We start from the raw sequence: 24281 nt of genomic DNA on the forward strand, positions 1-24281 counted from the left end.
AATGGCTGCTGGCAGCCCGAGCCATTTCGTTTTCTGTATAGTCCACCACAGGTGGACTGTGTACATTCATATAGTGCAATGTCGAGCAGAACTTTTGCTGAAGTTCAAAGTCCTACAGGCAAGTAGGCCTATGTATGGTAAAAGTACCACCTCTAAGTGAGAACACGAAGAAAAAAATATCGATGGCAAGTGTGTGATTATCGCATCTCACACTGCACTAGACTAGGATTACTTGCGAATATGTTACGCATCGCTCTATCTGAAATTATGAAATTTCAAAACCATTGCCATGCTTACAAATGATCATGTTGCAGCTTTTAAGGTATTTGATTGTAATGAAAACTGCTCCATCGTCGTACGCAGAAACAGTGAAACCACAACAGATTTACTAATAGATTTATTGCTGATAAAATAAGTGTCATAATCACACTTGAATTACCAACACTAATTAGGAGGTTTATTGATTGATTGATTGATTTAGTTTATTTTACTTCGCGTTTTGTGCCTCTTGTCTAATTTGCGAAGATGGGGATGAGTGATGAAATGATGAAATTGATGAATGGATATTCACAAACAACCAAGCCCGAGCGGGATTCGAACCCGGGACCTTGGCGTCGCAGCGCGATGTGCTAACCAGTTTTTTTTAGTTTTTTTTATAATGGAAAGCCCCTAAATAGAAGCTTCCCCCATCACACCTCATTCATTCATATTATTTTCACTCAAATTTCTAGTTCAGGACTTTTCAGGACAGACAATCACAAATATCCACGTCCGAGCCGGGAGTCGAACCAGGGACCTCTGGCATTGCAGCGCAGTGTGCTAACCACCCCGCTACGGAGGCCGACACCACTCGGCCACAGGGTCTGGCAGGAGGTTTATTAATCCACAGTCCGCTTGTAGATATTTGGAAAGGTAACTTAGGCCGCTGTTGAAAAACAAACTTCGGACAAGATATATATGCCAAATTTTTAACACCAAGATCAAGGTGGATAAAAATCATAAGTTTTATTAAAAAAAATTGATTAAATAAGTTAAATACATATTCTGCGAAAATCATCATGAGGCTTATTGCCTTATAATTATATCTAATATGTCCCATAGTCTCAGAGAAATATTTAAATGTCATTCGTGTTGCTGAGACCTTATGTCATATTAGATATATGTTTATAGTCTTATATTATTTTAATAAAGGCGATTTATAATTAAGAGAATTTATATTTATCATGAAAAGATTGATTCTAGATCAAACTTGTCTCCATCTGTAGAAACCCTATAAGTTATAAGTTATCAAGAACTTGTCAAAAACCAATTAGACGTGGTCCTCAAACTTCGTGCAAATATCACGATTTACTTACTTCAAACTTTATATGTGTTATTACCAATTGAAAGACTATTTTCGATGAAACCATCTGAAGAAAGTTTATGTTTATACTACCGTTTCCGAGTTAATTGCAATTCACTTCATTGTAAAACATTTTCTAAATCATCTATTTTCTGCAAACATAAATAATGGAATCTTCATTTCATTTCATTTCATTTCGATCAAGATAGTATTTTCCGAGATATTTGAGCCAAAATTGAAGAGGATTCCAAATTGTCGAATTTTTAGAACCACCTTCTTCCTGGGGTGGTAAATGACATGCATTTCTAAAACACCTTCTCGCAATTGTGTTCTTTTATTTAGATATATTCATACATTTTTTAATTTACTTAAGCTGGATTTTAGAAGTACTTTAGCTCATATATGAGTTCAAGAACAGCAGAAAAGTCAAAGCAGAAAATGACTACAAATGGCGCTGTTGTAACAAATATGCCAGCAATACTTCGCCGTCCTGATTCCAATCAAAGACAGAAGTTGTAACAGACGTTTTCCATATGTCGTGATCGCGAATTTTTTGGATCAAGAACAAAAAATGTCATTGATTAAAATAATATTTTAGTGCTGTGTAATGTTTTTGACTTCTCAATATTGTTGGCTTTAAAAACTACTGATTATTCTTATCAACACTAACCAAGAGAGACATTTTGTGGCACCATCTATGTGTAGAATATGCCCCCTGACAGAAACTGTCTGCCAAGTAAAAATTCCACTTATCTACATCAAAATATCATTAAAATATTAGTGTTGCAAAAACATTAATCTGAATTGCTAGAAGATTGTGCAAAAATACTGATTGCTAAAAGTATGCAATTCAATTGTTTTCCGTATACGTATATTAATCTACAGCATAACACAAGAAAATTCAACAAACCTTTTGAAGTTACAAATTTTCAACGTTTATTTTTTTATTATTATATTAGACGTAGTAGCAACGTATCTCTATGTATTAGCTTTAGCATACAATTTATGCGCAGTTCATGAGGTTTATTAATAAATCAATGACACGATGACTTTTTATTACTTTTAGATATTATATTCACCAATATCGGCTTATATGGCTGGATTATCTTTGAATCAAGGTAAGTACATGTTCGTTTGCTTGCAATAGTTAGCTTCATGTATAAACAGTTTAATAGTAGATGTATGGTGGGATCATCATTTAAAATATAATGTTCAATTCATGTAAATACAATTAGAATTGCACATAACATGTAACCCGGTTGGTCCACAATTCGAGGAAGAGGCACAAATGATTGATATTTAAATCCATTGGGCTTGTTCAGAATGTCAAATGGTAGCAAAATGGATATTTGAATTAATACTCAACACACATGTATTGATATGAACACCTGTGTGGTATATTTTATTTTAATTTCAACAGCGAGACACTTATAAGTCTTGCAGCAGTTGAACATCTGCATGCAAGAAAACAAATGAAGCACAGTCTCCGCCCAAACTCCTAACTGTCCGTAGAATTGACGGAGAACTGGACATTCACTGAATATGACTCACAGGTGATGTTACGAAATTATAAATGTTAAAATGATCATTCATAGTTTCGGAATAGATATTTGTATGAAACACATGTTTGTGTCACATAGACAAAATAATCTGTGTCCATGTGTGATATTTCAATATTTTGGGTTCATTATATTATAACGAAATTGATACAATGTAAGTTTTGATAATTCAAACACGATAAAACCTACAGCAAAGATGTATCACATGCTATAGATGCACTTTCTCGTTCGATGAGAGCTAGATTTTGTGATGCCACTTAAACCTTTATAAGTGGGGTCAGAAATATATATTTCTAACTTTATTTACATTAATTGGCGATTTTCAATTAGTTTTAGACATAACGGAACATTTGTTTTGGACACATCTGAACAGGTGAGGGGATTAACATCAGTCATTACGAAGGAACAGACATAACATAACCAATATTAGCAATTTGAACTCATTAAATTCTCCCCATTATATCAATGTAATTGTGTGTGTGTGTGTGTGCATGTGTTAGCATATCGGAATAATACAGTTTGAATATGCTCCTCAAATTGCTCTTCACGTGTCTTCTTGACTGTTTCACAAACTATTGAAATACATGTTGTAAATATGATGCAATTGCGAGATGTAATCAAGATACAAAGAGTTTACTTTGGTTCAATAGTAATATATTTCTTCTTCATTGCGAGGGTTTACATACACCCTCACCAAATATCTTGTGAATTCTATTTTTAATCTGATGTTTCAGGCTAGCCAGGAAATTCGGAACATCTGAATCTTGATTTGATACATCCAATAATCGTATAAAGTATGTTGATCAACTCGTCACCTTTTGTTAGACTGGATGTCTACTCAAAACGCTGATTCCGATAATGGCCTCGAATTTAGGAATGACTTAGACAAACCCATATCATATCCAAGACATGCGTCATTCCGAAACCATATTGATGCAAATTTGGAATGAAATTAAAAATTATCCAGATTAGAGGAATAAGAAAATTTAACTTTTTCCTTGCAAAAGAGACTTTTTTCAGCTATATAATTATGCCTGCTGCTCTAATTTTGGTAAATAATTTCCTTCAAACGTTTTATATGTTATTCAATAGGGTTGGTTCAAAATTCGCAAGTCATCATCATTAATCGTTACTTCAGCTACTCGTTCTGTCATGGTTGAGTTTTAAGTCCACTTTATTCACACATAGCTTAATCGGGACGTACTGTACCTAAAGTTTAAAGTGAGATTCGAACTACTGTGCAATATGCCTCCATGTGGTATAGAACACGGGATCCCTTGATAACAAGGCGACGACGTTACCACTACGCCATCGGGACGGCCCTTTGTGTTTTTTTCGTAGTTTTGTACTCTTAGATGAAACTTCTCTTCGTAGAAGTATTTTAAATGAAACTATAAGAAATTAAAGATTAAAGAAGAAAATTTAACAATATTCAACTGAAATTGAAGACAAGATAGATGTAACATGGCATAGTTAGTTTATTTCATTAGGCCCAATTATTGGGTATGAACTTCCCATTAGAGGACAAAACTTCAGCTTCAGTCCTTTCTCTCCCTTCAAACGATTTCTTGTTATCTCTCTGAATACAGAATAAGGTAAACATAAAACTACAAGTTGTTTTTTTTTTTTCATATTATCTTTCCAGTGGCTGGATGGAACATAAATCTTTCCGTTGCTGTTATAATTACTGTCTGCATTATTTACACATCGATCGTAAGTATTTTTATTCTTATGTTTATGTATAAACTCAACAAACGACTTGAAAGAGTTTGAGTTTTCGTTTTAAGCCTACTTTTTGCAGAGATAGTCAAATCGGGAGTGGACCTACAGTTTCAAGTGGAATCTGAATCACTGTGTGCCTCCACTGGGTACCAAACCCGAGACCCCTTGATTGATTACAAGTCACCGACGTTACAACTACTTCTTGGGGAAAGAATCTCACAAAATATGCAAGATCATCAATGCATTGCAATTGGAAAAAAAACTTAATTGGCTTCACCAACGAAGTACATTTGTTAATTTTGGGAATGAATCATACAGAATTCGGAAACAATAAAACAAATATTGAAGAAAATGTAAAGACCGTCGTTGATTGCATGCAATGTTAAAAATATATAGATTATAATGAATAATAATATTATAATATTAATAATTATTAACGTAAACAGCATGGCATACTTGAAATAAATAGACAAGTACGTGTAATATCTATTCCAATCAATTCGAATACTTATTTAGGTCATTTCATGTCAAACGAACAAATAAAAAAATATTTTTGAACCTTTAGGATTCAGATTTTTAAGGTTTTTTAGTTATTCATAGTAACTACCAAAAGGACGAAAACTGCAAAATTTCAGAATTTTTGGGCTCATAGTTTTTGTGTAATTGACTTTCAAAAAAGCAAAAATCCCAAAATGTGACGACATTTTGAAATTTTCAAGCAGCTGTAGATCAAAAACTATTTGACCTAGATAGCTCAAATTGGTGTCATACTCTTCTGTTTTAATGAGCTTTAATTTTAAATGCAACATGACTGTGTTACTTGAATTTTGTAAACTTGTAATATATAAAAATGGGTATATGTGGGTTTGTTCCGACATAACTCTCGAACGCCTGGAGCAATTTCAACAAAACTTTATACACATATGACTTACAACCTGGAAATAAATACTGTTGGGGTAAGACACCCCTGGCACTCTTATGGGTGGGGGTGGGAAGGGGTGACATGTAAAAATAATCGAAAACGACCAATATTATTGTGTAATCCATACTTTTCGGGCTCGCTAAAATGAATAGTGACACTCCGAATGCCCTACAACTCCAAGTTCATCACCTATCGGCATAGGGGGTGATAGGGGGTGCAAAATAAAATGTCAAAAATGACCTACATTTGTGTCGAAACCATAGTTTTTGGAATCTCTAAGCTACTTGGTGACATTCACGATGGCATTTGAGAGAGAGAGGGGGGAGGGAGAGAGAGAGAGAGAGAGAGAGACATTGATTTCCCGATCATGATCAACAAGTTACAGGGCAGTCTATTAAGTACTACGGATTGGATTTTAGATCACCATGTTTCTCCCTCGGACAAATTTAATGAAAGATTGTGATAAATACCCGAGCAACGCCAGGGGGCAGGGGGTGACATGTAAAAATAAGAAAACGACCGATATTACTGTGGAATCCATAGTTTTCTGGGTTGCTAAGATGAATAGTGACACTCCGAATGCCGTTCAACTCCAAGTTCATCAACTATCGGCATGGGGGGTGACAGGGGGTGAAAAACAAAATATGTGTTTATGTCTGTTCCGCCATAACTCTCGAACGCCGGGAGCGATTTCACCTAAACTTTGTACACATATGACTTACAATTTGGAACGGAATACTGTAGGGGTAAGACACCCTTGGCACACCTAAGGGTGGGGTTGGAAAGGGATGACATGTAAAAATAATCGAAAACGAACGATATTAGTGTGGAATCCATAGTTTTCGGGGTCGCTAAGATGAATATTGACACTCCAAGTGTCGTTCAACTCCAAGTTCATGACCTTTCGGCATTAGGGTGAGAGGGGATGTAAAATAAAATATAAAAATAACCTGTATTAGTGTAGAATTCATAGTTTTCGGAGTCGCTAAGCTAATTGGTGACACTCACGATGACATATGAGAGAGAGAGAGAGAGACTTGCTCTCTCGATCACGATCAACAAGTCACAGGGGCAGTCTATTAAGTTCTGCGGAGTGGATTTAAGACTGCCATGTTTCTCCCACGGACAACTTTGAGAATATTGGGATAAATACGCCAGGTAAACAGCTAGTTCTTCATAATATGGAAAAAAGGTTTTTAGAAAATCTCAAAACCACTCCCTTTATTTTTTTAAAAAAATAATTATACGTATGTTTTGAAAACATAAATTGACTATTCGGGTGGAAATTTCATAATGGGACATAATGGGTTGCTATCGACATTATTTTTTTATCTTCTAATGTGTGTCTAATTTGCTAAATTTTTTGACTTCCGTCTTTAAACCATAACTGTAAGCTGACTGATTGATGTTCAAGGCTTCATATTAATCTATTTTATAATTTTAGACTACAAATAATTTGAAAATTTATAATATTTATCACTTTTAATTATAATGTAATGGTATATGTTGCCTAAAAAAATCTCATGGTTATATAACTTTCAGACTGAAGTGACATGCAACAAGCGACACGCATTGCTTGTCAATTGCATGTTGCTCGGACTAGGTCGTTTTCTCAATAAAGTTCATCATGTCACCTCGGTCTGTTGACCGCCCATGCTTTGCGAATGCTTGCTTGTAGACTGAAGGGGCCCGTGTTGCTTGTTGTTTGTCACTTCGGTGTGAACCCTCGATGTCGCTTGTCACTTGCCACTTGTTGTTTCGGTCTGAAATTCCCCTTATAGGTATTTGAATAATAATAAAAAAAAAAATCCTGCCTCTTAAAACACCACAATGATAGACGAGAGACAAGATATGCGAGGTATTCCAGTCAGTTTTACAGATTCATAACAGAAATAGAACAAGTCCCAAGAGAAATAACCAGCTTTATTTCTTGATTGTTTACAGTGATATGTGGTAGCAACTGATTGTGGGTAATCTTTCATTCATGGTCCAACCACCCCCTTTGCCCTTCCGCACACACACGCACACAAATGGATAGATTGTATTGTTGTTTCAATAAAATTCGTGACCTGAATATTGAAATTTGTTGCAACTTTTCTACTTTTTCAGCGACCAGTGGGTTGAAGGAGAGGGAGCAAGGAGGTGGAAATAGAAATTTCAGTTTTTCTTTGGTGGCAGTTTATCTGAAACCCTTCAGAATGTCGAAAAAGCTGCTGAGTAGCTCCCTCCAGTCTGCCAGCTTATCGTAGTGGGGGTGACAAGCCCGTGAAAAAGAATGTCGCTTATGAATTGTGCCTTCGTCAAGACAATAAATCATGGGCGTCCGGAAGGGGGGGCAAGGGGGGCCGTGGCCCCCCCTGGAAAACGAAAGTCAACCAAAAATTACATATTTCACACATATAATTTAATTTCAGCCACAATAATGTGGGTTAATTATTGCATGAACATGATAAATTCAAATTTAAGCAATGTTTTTTGAGGGATGAACACTATTATTGGGGAAAATATGCCATGTTGGCCCCCCCCTGGAAAAAAAATACCTTCCTTGCCCCTCCCTGGAAAAAATCCTGCGGACGTCCATGCAATAAATACTGCGATTAGGAATGTGAGAGCAATTGATCTATCACTGCTACACTCAGTATACCTTAGTGAACATCACCAATTTTTTATTGCAATCTTCATTCAGTTGTCGTTTGTGAAATGCTCAGTGAAGTAACTGTGTTTTATACTCTTAAAGTGGTGCTTTTAAAGTGAATTAATTGAAATGAATTGTTATGAAACTAATGTGTGGCTGATAAAAATGATTGTTTTTTTTATTATGAATATTATATATATACATATATTTCGATATTAAAGCTTTGTATTTGTATCCTATTCTAAAACGTATACACAAATACATATATACTTTTCAATTTGCTTACCTGATATTAAAAGTGATAAATATTATACATTTTCATAATATTTGTAATCCAAAAATTATAAAAGAGATGAATATGAAGACTTGAACATCAACCAGTCAGCTTATAGTTATGATTTTAACATGGAAGTCAACAAATGTAGCAAATTTGACAACATTACAAGACAAAAAAATAATTTCCGTAGGAATCCATTACCGTCCCATTGTGATATTTTGCTCACAAATAGTCAATTTATATCTTCAAAACATATAATGTTTTTTAAAAATTAAAACGGGTGTTTTTGAGATTAAAAAAAACAACCTTTTTTCAGTTTATAACAAAATATAAATTTCAAGTAACACAGTCATGTTGCATTTCAAATTAAATTTTATTAAAAGCAGAAGAGAATGACGCCATTTTGTTTATTTGTGTGCCAGATGGATGGAATCATTCTTAATTTTGCCACCAGAGGGCAATAGAATCGGTTACGCAATGACGTAACAAGGAAGCCCCGGTGCGACCTCGCAGCCCTTCAGGCAGCGCATTTTGGATTCTGACCCAGGGAGAGGAAGTAGTTTTTCCTCTAGACAGACACCTTAGGAAGGTCTCCGAGAAACCACGACATGGGAGGAGAAGGATAAGTACTTTTAAGTTTCGAATTGGCACTCACACGACCAAAATTATATTTTGTTCACCTTTCTCGTCCGTTAAACTACGTGGAGAATTGACTTGACTGTAAAGGAATAGATTAATTCATCATTATTAATTATTTAGTTTAATTAATAACCATCCAACTGGCACAAGTGATACGACACGAAAATGTTTATTTCAGCGAGTTTAACATCGAACAATCTTTCTTTATGTAGACTAATGGCGCTTGCACATTACGTGAATATGAATAAACTCGCATATTTTGGAAAAGGTGTTGTATCTGTACTTTCTAATAGCATAGCTGCCCCATAGCAAATAAGTAGACCTATAAGGCGAAAATTTCCACTGCGCGCTTTCTAAGGGTTTGTATGCATTAAACAATCAAGTTTAACGTGCATACTATTTGAACTCTCTAGATCAAATAGTTTTTGATCTACAGCTGTTTAAAGATTTCAAAATGTCGTCAAATTTTGGGATTTTTGCTTTCTTTGAAAGTCAATAACTTAAAAACTACGAGCCCAAGAAATCTGAAATTTGTCAGTTTTTGTCAACTTTACTGGTACTACCACTGTACCAAAAATTATCAATTTCTGAGATGTCAAGAATAAAACCATTGGTTGATTTGATATGGAATAACCCATTTGTATAATACTGTACATGGGATATTACAGTAGGTATAGTGGAGTATTATTAAATTTCATTTCGGAAGGAAATAATTGTGTTTGTGGTGATTGTCATTTGTTGTGCATTGAATTGAGGTTGTTCGGACGAACAGTAAAAATTGGTTTGAAAACAGTGATGTTCTAAAATTTCATGTCCAAGTTCCTGAAAGGCACATTTATTAAGTACCGTAATTAGAAAGGATTTTCTGAAACACACTACGAGGGATGTGTTATAGTGTTAATTACTATAATGCAACTTATTAATACCAAAATATGCATAATGCAATTTAATAATTATCTCATGCTCTGCAATATAATACGAATCATTGTTATTTTTTCTGGTATCGTTTAATTAAAATACCTATCCTAAATATGTCTACAAATACATTTCAGAGAACAAAAGGAATACGTTTCCTTTTTAGAAGCATATCTTGACACTACTAGGTGTGACAATTTTATACTTTAGAAAATATAAGTATTTATTTGCTTCAAAATGTTACATATTTTTGTGCCAATGCATTTCTATTGAATCTCACCCAAGATCATAATTTGAGCGCCAAATTGCACAATATCATTATGCTTTTTCATAAAATTTATAAACATTTACTTTAATTTTCTAGGGCGGCATCAAAACCGTCATATGGGCAGACACGGCACAAGGCTGTCTGATATTTTGCTGCCAAATAGCTCTCCTGATTGGCGGACTGATGGAGGTGGGAAGTTTCAGCACCGTTTGGCAGCGGAACGAACATTCTGGGAGGATAGACTTTTTCAAGTAAACGGTTTGCATGCTTATAATATTTGCTACGCTATATAATGCAATGAGAACATTACAGGATTTTATGCAATTAAAGTTTTGCTTTACAAACTGAAAGAAAAATGTTTTTAATGGAGAAAAATTTTAATCAGCAAGAAAACAACATATATTTTGTTTTGCAATGATAGCAGCATATTATGATAAATTTCACTTTGGCGAAAATATCTGTTCTATAACTCTAAATGTAATGATTCCAAAAATATTCTTTCGGAAATAAATGTTATTTAGTTTAGCTTCCTTTGCTCTCAGGTTAGTACTTCCCATGATATATTACAGGGTGAGACAAAAATTAGATTACACAGGTGAATGGCAACCACGATCACCAGACCTAACACCTGTAACTTGTTACTTGTTTGGACACATGATGGTCATTGTATAAAGTAAGAAAATTAAGATCCTCGACCACCTCAAAAAAAAAAAAAAGTAGGTGCTATCTCCCAAATAATTTGCACCACACCAACAGACATTGTACACAACTGGGAACATCAAATTGAAGCATGCATTCAAACAATTGGTGGTCATATTGCAGATGCACTGTAACGTTACATATCAATAATGTGTAAGCTTGTATGCATGCATTTGTTTTTCCTATGTAACTGGACTTTTGTCTCACCCTGTACACCTGCATACAGTATTTTCTAATGTAATTTCTATTCATTGTGGCTTAAAATTACCATGAAGTGTAGTATAGCATGGGATTATTACTCTGAGAGCAAAGATGGTAATAAACAAAATTAAAGAGCATTTTTTTCTAATAAGTGGAGGCACATAGTAGTTCCGATCCCACTTTGAACTGTAGGTCCAGTTCCGATTAGCCTTACTGTGCATAAAGTCGACATAAAACACCAAATCAATCAATCAATCAATCTTTTTTTTCTGAAGAATGTGTTTATCAAATCATTACATTTGTAGGTACAGAACAAAAGTTATAGCGATTTTCATAAATGACTGAAAATTATAAAATAACAGCACACGACTACCTAAAAATGGTCCACTGATCTAAACGTAAGTCTGAAAAAAAATTAAACGAATATTTTTTTAACATAAGTTGTAGTTGTCATAAATTACCTTATTTTCTTTGTTTCTACATTTCATTATTACAATTAAGTTGTAAAAATGTAACTGCAAAGGCAAGAAACTACACAATTACTAGTCATAAAGTTAACAGCTATTTGTAATTTCAACTTATACATAGACTGAATAACCAGAACTATGCATACATTTTAAATTGAAATCAGATCATAAATTACACAATCCCGTTTCTCTCACTGTTCATTGGTGTAGCCGTCTCGCATCACTACTTGCGCAGAAACTTGTTCTCGTTCGCCTGGTCTACAGTTAGCTGGTAAGGAGTTTACCTTTTCTCTCCTCTCGTTCCCAGTCCCTTCTGTTCTTCTCTTCTCCTTTTCCTTCTTCTTTCACCTCCTTCTCCTCTGATATTATCTCATATCGTCTTCATTATTTTTCGCATCTTGTCTCAATCCCACTCTTCTCCATTCCTCTTATCTCCTCTCCTGTCTTCGATTTCCAACTCCACTGCACTCTTCTCCTCTTCTTTTCGTTCTTCTCTTTTTCTATCTTTTACTCTACTCTCCACTCCCCTCTTCTCGTCTCCCCTCCTGTGCGCTCCTCTCGTTTACCTCCTCTCTTCTCTTCTTTGCTCCATTTTACTCATCTCTCCTAGAATCTTTTACCTTTCTTCTCACTACTTCTCTCCTCGTCTACCCTCTCTTTCTTCTCACCTCTACTTTCCTCTTCTCCTTTCGCTTTCTCTTTCTCCTCTCCTTTGTCGCCTTTCGTTTCCTCTCACCTATTTTCCTTTCTGTAGACTCATCAGCGATGAAATACTAGAAAACCTATTTTTTTCTTTCAGAAAGAATTTTGTCATTTGCGATATAATAGTTGATATTTTTATAAATTTATACAATAATACTTGTTTTTATTTCTTTCGCATATTTCTTAAATATCTCTTATGCATGTGGCAACCCTGAAATTGAGCCTTACTCTACACGCAACACACCAACGCCTTGCGTAAATTGGTTTACCTTGTTTAAAATGTCGTTGTCCTAATACTTTTGAGATGATATTACTGTTTTCAAGGTACCTTCCAGTGAAAGCACAAAACACTATCTAAAGCAATAATTAGAAGAATGTTTTTGTTCTGCTGCAGCTAAACAGACAAACCATAAGCAATTAACAACAGAGGGCCTTCAACCATTGCGGGGGACAAAACTTCCAAATAACTCAAAGTTAACAGAAGAACGGCTTCCACTTTAATTAACTAAATACTGTACGTTCAGTATGTGTTGTGACTACAATATTCGAAAATAAATTACAAAAAGTAATATATTTTTAATTAGAATTTACAATATACTCTTGAATGTGGTAATACCAATAGAAAGTAGGGTTTGAATTCATTTTAACTCACTTTTTCAGTGTTGGAAACAACTGTTGGGACAACATAAGAGCAACTTCAATTTGTCCACTCATGTAAACACATTCCCTTTCTTACATAACAATACTACTTGAATCAAGAGTTCTAATTATTTGGTCTCTATACTACTCGAATAATACAGGAGGTAATTAATTATACTGAAATAACTACTGATAGGTTGATAGAGTCTGAATATTATGACTCTGTAGTTAAAAACCTATATAAATTCACAGAGAATAATATACTTATTCCCAACATATTTCTACTTTATTATTGTAATACATATATGTATTATATATACGATAATCCAATTGCTGTTGGTGACTTTGTTGATTGACATTCAAAGATTGGTTAATAAATTGCCTTTTTTCAGCATGGATCCCGATCCCACAATACGTCACACCTTTTGGTCCGTTGCTGTGGGACGATCAGTTTTCAGCTTTGCATTTCTCATTGGAAGCCAAGGCGCCATGCAGCGGTGTCTGAGCACGCGTAGTGTCAAGGAAGCGCAGAAGTAAGTAGAAAATAAATTTCAAAGTAACATATATCACGGAAGTGTTTCTCATTATCTTAGACCAGTAATAATTGAGTTGGCCGTGGAGCGGAGGCTACCGCGTCGGTCAGTAACTGCACGTCTGACGGCATTTAGACCCACAGATGTACGCTGACCTTGGCACTGGACGCGTCAGTGCTTCCGTAGCTAGATAGCTGTCTAATTTGTACGTGGTTGTGAGTATTTGAGTTGTTAACATGTGTTTTAATTTTTTTTGTGATTTAGTTTACGTATTACTGGTGCTTTTCTGCTGTCTAATAATGCCACGCTATAAGTACAATTTAAAACAACGAATTTTTGTGTACGACTTACGTCATTACGAATTATAGTGGGGAAGTTAGATGACGTTTTGCAGCAGAATTCTCAGATGTTCATTCTCCACACAGATACAGTTCGAAAACTTGTGAAAAAATTTAGGCAAACAGGGTCCTCTCTTGATAAGAAGTGAGGGTGAAACGGCGCGTGCTTACAGAGGAGAAACTAGACGACGTTGGAGAACAATTGGAACATACTTCTACAAAATTCATCCGCCGCCTTGCACAAGAAACAGACATTTCCATGACGTCTGCGTAAAAGCTACCAAGCTTTTGAACCTGAAGTTATACATTATAAGAATTGAAATAAAATATCAAAATATCAGGAGAGAAATTGAAGAATTTCGGAAGAGAAACTGATGCGAGTTGATGAAAATGTCCTTTAAAAAACGCCGTAAATGTGTAGATGCAGGCATGTAAGAAGATACGCGCTCAATTTTATTGTAACTGTTAATGTAATTGTATGACCTTATTTCATTACATAGCTATCGGTTCCAGATGTACCGGATGTTGCATCCAGTTTCCGGCAGACTCGCTGTCACTGCCCGGCACGCTAGCAGCCTCTCCACGGCCAATTCGACCACCCTGAAAAGCCCTGTACACGAGTATTTGTCATTTGCAATATTCTCACTGTAAGCAAATACTTACGTAGACACACACATGCATATAACTTTCTTTTTTACCAATGTTTGATGTTTTGAAATCTGTGTTTAGGTTTTATTGTATTGAACAGTGGTGTATACTGGGTTCCAAACCAGGGCTATCTCACCATGTAATAAGTGTTGGAATTTACAAAAAATTGCTGCTTTTTTGTTAATTATTTGGTGTTTTGGAGCAAGTGATGTTGAGATTTAAAATATTTATATACCTTCTAAATAAAATATGAAAATGTACACTACATCATTAAAAGAAAAACAATAAGGAAAGGATTTAAAGAATTTCATGATTATTTATAAAAAAATAAAAAAGAGGCACATATTGTGAAAAATTTATATTGGTCAATGAGATAATAAAAATATACTTCTCATCTTCTTTTAGGGTAGTTGAAGCGTACCTATTTTGACGATTTTAAGTTTGGGACCTCCTCTTTGGCGTATTTGTAATTTCATCGCCTTGAAACTGAGGGTTACGAGTTCGATACCCAGCAGATGAACATAGTGGTTCGGTTCCCACTTTAAACCGTAGGTTCAATTCAAATTAGCCTATCTGTGCAAAAATCAACAACGATTTGAATCTTATCCACATACGTAAGCCGAGTAAATAGTTTGTTAATTATGTCACTCATTTCAGTTGACTACACAACATAACACATATCATTCACAAAAATGCAGAGGATTTTCCTCGAAATAAATTTCGCGCACCAAGGAACCTTGAACATCCCTCGACGCAATCTCGACTAAAGCTGATGGTCTATGTCATTTCGGTTATTTTTAGCTCTACTCATACAGCATTGCCGGTTAGCCAACAGATTTCTTCTCGCAATTGCATAGCACCTACTCTGGTTCTTTAAAGGTCAACGACCTCTTTTAGAACTCGTCTGCAAGCGTTCAATGATGTTCTTGGTCAAGGGGGTAAAATCCCTGACACATGTCACACTTTCCCTCTCCGTTTCTGGTAAAATTGCATGCTGCTAACAATGAGTTTGCAACATTGATCCATATTGTTTTGAAAAGTTCAGTGGGTAACTTTCTCGTCATTTGTCATCGTTTTCTCCCTCTCTATAATAGTTTCGCTTGAAAATTGCCCGTTCTTGGAAAATTACATACGGAAACAATGGGTTTGCAACACTGATGCGGATGTTTACGAGAAGTTATGTCACTTTCAAAAGCAACCAGCACTTTCCTGCCTCCCTGGAACTAAGGGAGCTTCGCCTCTCGAATTCAAAGATATGGGGCAAGGTTTCCAACTACTAAGTAACTCAGGTTCATCTTTTTATTGAAATGAATAATTTTATACATATTTTCCGACTGATTTGTTTTTCTGTATTTTGAGTTTCTGAGACTGGGCTTTGCAGATAGCTTAGATAGTCCTGAATATACGCCCCTGGTATTGAATTAACGAAACGTACTGTATGTTTATTAGTTTGACAAGAAGACAAATTGGAAATGAGATCTTGAAAAATACAGTGAGTGGTTTGGGAGACTTTAACAACAAGGAGGACACTTCGACAATTTCGTGATCATAGTAAAAGACAAGTCCCACAGGTTGTTAGACGTGTTGGAATCGGCTTCGGATAAAAAGCTTTCTGTGCTGGATATTGGGTTTGCTGGACCTTGGGCTACAAGCTTATAAGTGAAGTGAACGTGTGTGCAACAAAGAGAGCATTGTGCATACGTTGTAAAAAGACGTGTTTAAAATAAGAAGCAGCAGTTTGTGTTCAGTGAGATCTTCGCTTCATCATTCCTGGCTCAGGCGTACCAACCGAAGATGCCACGCGCTCCAGCGAAAGAACTTAACGATCGCCTCGAAATCTTTGAGAAGTGCGAAGCGAACTTTCTTCTTTTAAGGATGCACTTGAAAGCGAAATAAGAGGTAATATCACCAGTGCTCCTCCTAACTCGGAAGCCACATTGAAGCTACAGGTTGAACTTACCAAGCTGGAGGCCAAAATGGAAGAAACGTTCAAGCACCAACGAGAAGAGATCCTCTCCCTGCTGGCTAAAATGGAGGCGCAAGAAGAGAAGCTCGATGACATGGTGCAGTACTCGCGTAGGGAGTGCCTACTTATCCACGACGTTCAAGAAATCATACAGGAAAACTTGGAGGATAAACGCGAGTTACGTTTATTGTAGAAATTTTAATACCTTCAACGAAGAAATGTTTGCAAAAGATATAACTAATGTAAATTGGTCAAAGCTTTACTCACTTGATGATGTTAATGATATAGTGGAGTTTTTGACCTCAAATATACAAAATGTTTTTGACACGCACGTACCTCTAAAAATCGTAAAACACAATAAGAAAAATGCACCGTGGATCACCAGTAATGTTAAATTCTTGATGCGAATCAGAGATAACGCGCTACGAAAGTTCAAGCTTTCGAACAATCCAAGCGACTGGCAACAATATAAAGAACTTCGGAACTTTACAACAACTGTCATAAGACAAGAAAATAAATGTTATCTTACCTTCAAGCTTCGCGGGAAAAATTTACACCGGAGAGAAACATGGAATGAGTTGAAACAATTGGGTATTGTTAACATTAGAAAGTCTTACGATAATACATTCTCTCTCATAAGTACCACTGAAGATTTAGATGCTGTTGATGACCATTTTGGTAAACTTTGCAGTGAATCTGAAATTCCTCCTCCACTTAAAGCTCAGAAAATAAAGCATTTCGAGAACAAACCTGTTCCAGCACTGAACAATATTTTAACTTTACTGAGGTAACTGAAAAAGATGTACATAAAACTATTTATAGCATACGCTCAAATAGTTTTTGCGTAGATGGTATCAGCACTAAAATGCTCAAGTTTTCTTTGCCTTATGTTTTATCTCCGCTAACGCACGTCATTAACTCCTCTCTTTCCAGTGGTGTCTTTCCTGAAATGTGGAAAGAAGCACGAATTCTGCCACTTCAAAAAAAGAAGATCGCCACTTCTTATAATGATTTTAGGCCTATCAGTCTTTTGCCTGTGCTATCTAAAGAACTCGAAAAAATAGTGCATTCGCAGACGTTAAACTACGTTAACACGAATAATTTACTGCCCCCGCTGCAATCCGGATTTCGTGAGAAACACAGCACAGCCACTGCTCTTGCTAAAGTTGTGGATGATATTCTCCATGCCATTGATAAACAGCAAGTCACTATTTTATGTACTTCTGGATCTCAGTAAGGCTTTTGACACGGTGCAGCATGATTTATTATTAGCTAAACTTAAATATTACAAGTGTCCTCCTTCAATATTAAACTGGTTTCAAACATATCTATTTAACAAACTTCAAAGTGTCGTATTACATAATTCACCATCTCATGTGTCTCAACCTACAGGGTGTCCCACGAACGGCGCAACTGGGAATTAAGAGTGGCGTTACTTTGTAACCGAAACCTGTACATACATAAGTCATACACCAAATGTTAGTCCTGTCCAAGTAGATATTTTTAAACATAGAAAGAACAAACGGGGTGCAGTGTTGTTCATGCAGTGTTGCCAAATGTAAGTAAAAGTGTAAATTTATTTTTCCACAAAGCATGGAAAATTGCATGTCAAACATTCGTACGGAAATTTGGACGTCAATTTCCACCTTGGGTAGGTAGACTATTTCGCCATCTATAGTTCAGAGAAGAAAACCGATCGTTTTCGCGAATAGCCAATCCTGAAATGCCTCGTAAAGGCGTACCGGTCCAAATGGGTGTTTTTAAAAAAAATATGAGGTACAGTGGCAACACTGTTGATGTTTGAAGGCAACAAAATGTGTGTTTAGTGATGGTCTATGACATGGAAATACTGGAAACAGAAAAAAAAGAAAATGAAAATTATGGTGAAAAAAGTGTTACTTACCTACTCCTGGCAACCATGCAATGCGCGTAACAGCCAGTGTTAGCTTTACAAAAGATGTTGAAAATGACAACTAATTTCCCTGAGGCATTCATCAACACGTTTTATCATGTTGGAAGCAACTTTATGCAAGGTTGATTGGTTTATATTGTTAATGGCTGTGCAAATATTTATTTTTAGATCATCAAGTGTTCTTGGGTTATTAATGTAAACTGTTTGTTTCAAATAACCCCACAGAAAAAAAATCTGGAGACGTCAGATCCGGAGAGCGACTGGGCCATAAGTTTTTGCTTATAATGTGATCGCCAAAAAACTCTGCCAACATGTCTAAAGTTTCATTAGACGTGTGAGATGTTGCGGAGTCTTGTTGAAACCAACAATCACGTTCATCACGTTCCAACAGAGAAATAAACTATGCGATAAAGTCACGATAAACTATTCCGTCAACTGTTGTGTTGAAAAAGAATGGACCGATTATTTTTCTCCGCGAAATCGCGCACCACACACAGATCTTTTGTGGATGAAGTGATTGTTCATGTAACAAATGGGGATTGTTACTTGACCAGCGTCGACAATTTTGACTGCTGACATATCCATTTAAGTGGAACCATGCTTCATCCGTGAAAAGATCTTTATCCAAAATATTCACACCATTGTCTCTAATAAAACTTCTAAACCACTGGCAGTATCTTACACGTGCACCTTTGTCTGCTTACTTCAGTTCTTGCACAGCCTGTACCTTATATGCACGTAGGTGCAATTGTTTTAACGCTCGGTGAGTTGTTGTTTTTGATACACCTGACTGTGCAGCAAGTTTACGAACAGATTTCCTGGGAGATTGTGATATTCTCTGCTCCACATCCTGCAGCACACCTTGTGTCAAAACTGGTGTTTGTCTGTGGTAGGGTTTGTCATTAACTGATCCTGTTTCACGAAATCTGGAAACAAGTCGATATATCGTCGAATTTTCTGGAACACTGTTATTCGGATATTTCTCGCGAAACACAGTTTTTACACTAGTGTACGATTTTGAACAAAAATAATGTTCCACAATGAACACCCTCTCTTCCAAAGAGTACTTCATTTCACAGAACAATTCTAATCTTCTCCTACGAACAATGCGAAATGCACGGCTCAAACAGTTCTGAGTACACAACTAACTGATTCTTTTGTTCTCGTTCGGTGGGCGCTCTTATCGCATTGCATGGTTGCCAGGAGTAGGTAAGTAACACTTTTTTCACCATAATTTTCATTTTCTTTTTTTCCAGTATTTCCATGTCATAGACCATCACTAAACACACCTTTTGTTGCCTTCAAACATCAACAGTGTTGCCACTTTACCTCATAATTTTTTTTAAAACACCCATTTTGACCGGTACGCCTTTACGAGGTATTTCAGGATTGGCTATACGCGAAAACGATCGGTTTTCTTCTCTGAACTATAGATGGCGAAATAGTCCACCTACCCAAGGTGGAAATTGACGTCCAAATTTCCGTACGAATGTTTGACATGCAATTTTCCATGCTATGTGGAAAAATAAATTTACACTTTCACTTACATTTGGCAACACTGCATGAACAACACTGCACCCCGTTTGTTAGTTCTATGTTTAAAAATATCTACTTGGACAGGGCTAACATTTGGTGTATGACTTATGTATGTACAAAGTAACGCCACTCTTAATTCCCAGTTGCGCCGTTCGTGGGACACCCTGTATAACGCTAAAAGCAGACGTGCCACAAGAATCGATATTAGGCCCCCTCCTCTTCAACCTTTACACTGCAGATTTGCAGCAAGTCATAAAATTATTCACTCCACATTTTTACGCAGACGATACCCAGTTATATTTCTCAGGTCATTACGCTTCGTTGGAACATAAACCTCAGTCACTAAATTCTGACTTGAACATCGTCAGTAACTGGTGTGTATATAACGGTCTTAAAATAAATCCAGAAAAATCTGGATTTTAACGGGTGTTAATTAATTTGCACGTACTTATAACTAATTTGCACGTACTTAGAATTCATTTGCACGTACTTAGAATACTTTACATTTATGTATTTGCTTAATTATAACTTTTTATGAATATATAATTATTTATTTTATGAAAAATATGTATATAGAGGGTAATTAGAGGTACTTAACGCTATTCATATGATTTTATATTCATTACTACAAAGTATGTAATGTATGAAACTATAATAATTAATGTTTATACTATTGAAAATAAGAGTTTATGGTTTATGAACCGCTATGAACGGTGGTAATGGCTGTAGGTACAGGTCCAATTACGAAAGAAGACGGTCCCGGTACTCGAACCCGCGATATGTAACGGTAATAAATGGTTTTAGTGTACAATGTATATAATAATGTATGTTATTATGGTATGAAAGACGATGGTACGACACTCTAGACAGAATACTGTCTCCGAATCTCGACTCCGCTCTGATGCCAGACAGAGAGAATGAATTAATATTCCGCGCAGGTAGAGGAGAAAGGAATTTGGGGGGTGTGCGTTTAAGTTCAAATGACGTCACAACGTCAGAACAAAGAAGGAACCCGATTGACCAATCAGAGATCGCGTCGGTAGGTTTTCAGAACCGGTTTTTTTTTCCAAGGTTAACCAGTACGCAAGAACAGGGGAAAGCTATGCAATACTGTAGGGCAGGGGAGGGATTCAACCAGACAAGAAAGGATGTCTGGAATGTGCAGCAATGGTCAAATTCTGAAGCTATGCGTTGCTTGTAGAACCGGTTTCCGCCGCCAATTAATATTCCGCTCAGGGTTGCCCCAAGGCACAGGACGCTTTAGCGAGGGTTTTAGGGTAGAAAGCTTGCATGTTAGAACAGGTTTCTGTCAAAGTAGCCCAATGTTACCGAGAACACAAGAAAGAAGGATTTTTGGATACCCAATTAGATTGGAGCGAGAATTTTATTTTGAACAAGGAGAACGAAGCGTAAGGGTTTATTATCTGTACTAGGAAGAAGGGAGAGCTCTCAGGGACTGGGCCTACAGTTTTCACTATTTGCTTTTATCACGGGGTATCGAACCTAGGACCCATTGATTATTGATTTAGGTAGTAAATTTATGTTATTGTGTGCTATTTAACATAATATTGAGTTTATTTTTTACCAAACTTTGACTTTATGTCAAACATTTTCCCAGCTTATTTTTATTTTTACCAAAATAACACAATTCAATCTGTTCAGGAAACACTTTTAGTTATATTTTCGACACACAAAGTGTGTGTTCTCAACTTCTATCTGTTTATTTTACAATTTTATGTTAATTTTTTACCAAAATAACACTATTTATACTATTCAGGCAACATTTTTTATTAATTTTGGATTCACAAAGACATTTTTTCAACTTTTAACTTATTATTTTACAATTTTATGTTAATTTTTACCAAAATAACACTATTTATACTATTCAGGCAACATTTTTTCATTAAATTTTGGATTCACAAAGACATTTTTTTCAACTTTTAACTTATTATTTTACAACTTTGTTAATTTTTTACCAAAATAACACTATTTATACTATTCAGGCAACATTTTTTCATTAATTTTGGATTCACAAAGACATTTTTTTCAACTTTTAACTTATTATTTTACAACTTTATTTTAATTTTTTTACCAAAATAACACTATTTGTACTATTCAGGAAAGATTTTTAGTTACATTTTCGACACACAAAGACATTTTTTACAACTTTTATCTGTTTATTTCACAAATTTATACCTATTTTTACCAAAATAACACTATTTATACTGTTAAGGAAAGACTTTTAGTTATATTTTCGACACACAAAGTGTGTGTTCTCAATTTTTATTTGTTTATTTTACAAGTTTAGCCTAATATTTACTCAAATGACACTATTTATATTATTCAGGCACCATTTTTATTACATTTTGGACTCTCAAAGACACACACACACACACACACACAGAGAGAGAGAGAGAGAGAGAAAGAGAGATTTTTTCCAAGTTTACAGGATTATTCTCTAGTTTACTCAAATAACACAATTTAGATGTGTTTTGAATTATATTTTGGATGCAAAAGTATGTTTTGACAAGTTCTACCCTTTTATTTTACAAGTTTAGGCTTATTATTACTCAAATAACACAATTTAATCCAGTCAGGAAGGATTTGTTATTATATTTTGGATGCACAAAGAGAGGTTTTCAACTTTTTTGTTGATTTTTTGCAGGGTATGTATTAATTTTTATTTATTTTGTTTTGTATCATATATACATTTACAAATTTTTAACTTAGAGTTTAGTATTTATTTAATTTTTTTCAAACACACAAAAAAAAGTACTTTTAGCTAAAATGTAAGCCACAGAATATATTATTATTATTATTATTATTATTAGGGTTTACTGATTTCCACTATGCTATTTTTGGTTCTGTATTTCTATATGTATTTATTTAGGGCAGGTTACGCCTGCCACGTAGGAAAGTTTGTTTATTTTAGAGTTTGCTGAGTATTTTGTTACTGCTATACTAGGTATAAGTTTTCTAAATATACCAGATAGAGCTCTATATACTTTTGTTTTTGCTATTTTGGAGATGATGCGATCAGCACCACTCTCCATCTGCTTTTTATTTTATGTACCCAATATTATTTTGAGGCTTAGTGAATTCTAGAGCCTATTTATGCAGGAGATAGGACTTGAAAATTTTGATCTCAGACAACCCACAACTATTTGTCAGAGTATTTTAAAGAATATTTTATACTTATTATGTGCCACTAGAATATCAAAGCTTGCTTAATTTTTATGTCTGTAACGCATTTATTGTATTTCTAGCTAAGGCTTACTGGATAAAGTACACGAAATGTTTAACATTTCAACTATTTGCTATTATACGAGGGCAATTTTTTAGTGTAACGAAAATTATGATGTGTCTATGAGGTCTGAAACCCCTTTACCGAGGGTCCATATTTGAACGCTTACTAATATTGTTTTTTCCCCTTACATATAACAATTTAACAATATAATTACAATACGAAGTTAACAGACGGCTTAGGGGCCTAGGTCCACTTTCCAAACTTTTTTACTATTCTAGAAGAATTATTTAGCTTTATAGTCTTTTTCAAGGTATTTTTGAAGTATTACTGGCTTCTTTGGGTGCATCAACACTTGGGTTATTTCCATTTGGTTTATTATACGAGGTTTATTTTTTACTCTAAGATCAATATATGTCTCCGAGGACTAAAATACATTTATTGAAGCTAAAAGCTTAGGCTGTAACTAGGGACTTAGCATGTATATCGACAATTTATAGGACAACACGAACCTTACAAAGGATTATAGGTGACGTAGGACCACACGCCAGAGCTTTGTTAATCTGCAAGAAGCAGTTGCAACTAATGCTATGAGGATATAATGTTAATTTTTCATTGTTTCACAAGGAGGCTATTTTTACACAATCAATATTTGCTTTTTCAAGTAACTACATGTACCAGAAGCACACATGCCAACACTAACTAGATTTTGATTTATACTATCTCAGGTGCTAAATGTATCAAGAACACTGATTGTACATATTTTTGAGAATCCAACTATATCAGGATTTTTCTATGTAAGTATATTTTTATTGACTGGCTTATTTAACAGATCAAACAGAAAGACGGCAAAATTCACTAAATGTAGGTGATTGCATGAAAATAACTAGATCAAGGGGTGACCAACAGTTGCGCTCTATTATTCTCACCTTCGCTGGATTGGCGAAGGAACGCACTTGTGGGCTGTAGAACCTGAACGGGCTCCATCATGGCATCGGAGACTCGAAGCAGATGTTTTGGAGGATGAACCCAAGTAGGGTCATAGGCGCTACGACCAATTTGGTCATTGCTTTTTATATGAGGAACCAATTTGGCCCACTCCCAAAATTAACTTAGA

General features: G+C 35.4%; 1 protein-coding gene across 6 annotated transcripts in view; it reads left to right on the forward strand.

Annotated features, from left to right (window-relative positions):
• The window catches only part of LOC145993918 (sodium-coupled monocarboxylate transporter 2-like), a 386054-nt gene that overhangs the window by 223389 nt on the left and 138384 nt on the right, over positions 1 to 24281 (forward strand). For all 6 annotated transcript variants that reach the window (XM_083129842.1, XM_083129839.1, XM_083129844.1 and 3 more), the window contains 4 exons: positions 2409 to 2460; positions 4547 to 4614; positions 10376 to 10530; positions 13380 to 13520. In XM_083129842.1, coding sequence (XP_082985968.1) covers positions 2409 to 2460; positions 4547 to 4614; positions 10376 to 10530; positions 13380 to 13520 — 416 coding nt within the window. The remainder of the gene's footprint in view (positions 1 to 2408; positions 2461 to 4546; positions 4615 to 10375; positions 10531 to 13379; positions 13521 to 24281) is intronic.

This window comes from Lepisma saccharinum, chromosome 10, assembly GCF_977018435.1.
Source record: "Lepisma saccharinum chromosome 10, izLepSacc3.1, whole genome shotgun sequence".
Classification (NCBI taxonomy): Eukaryota; Metazoa; Arthropoda; class Insecta; order Zygentoma; family Lepismatidae; genus Lepisma; species Lepisma saccharinum.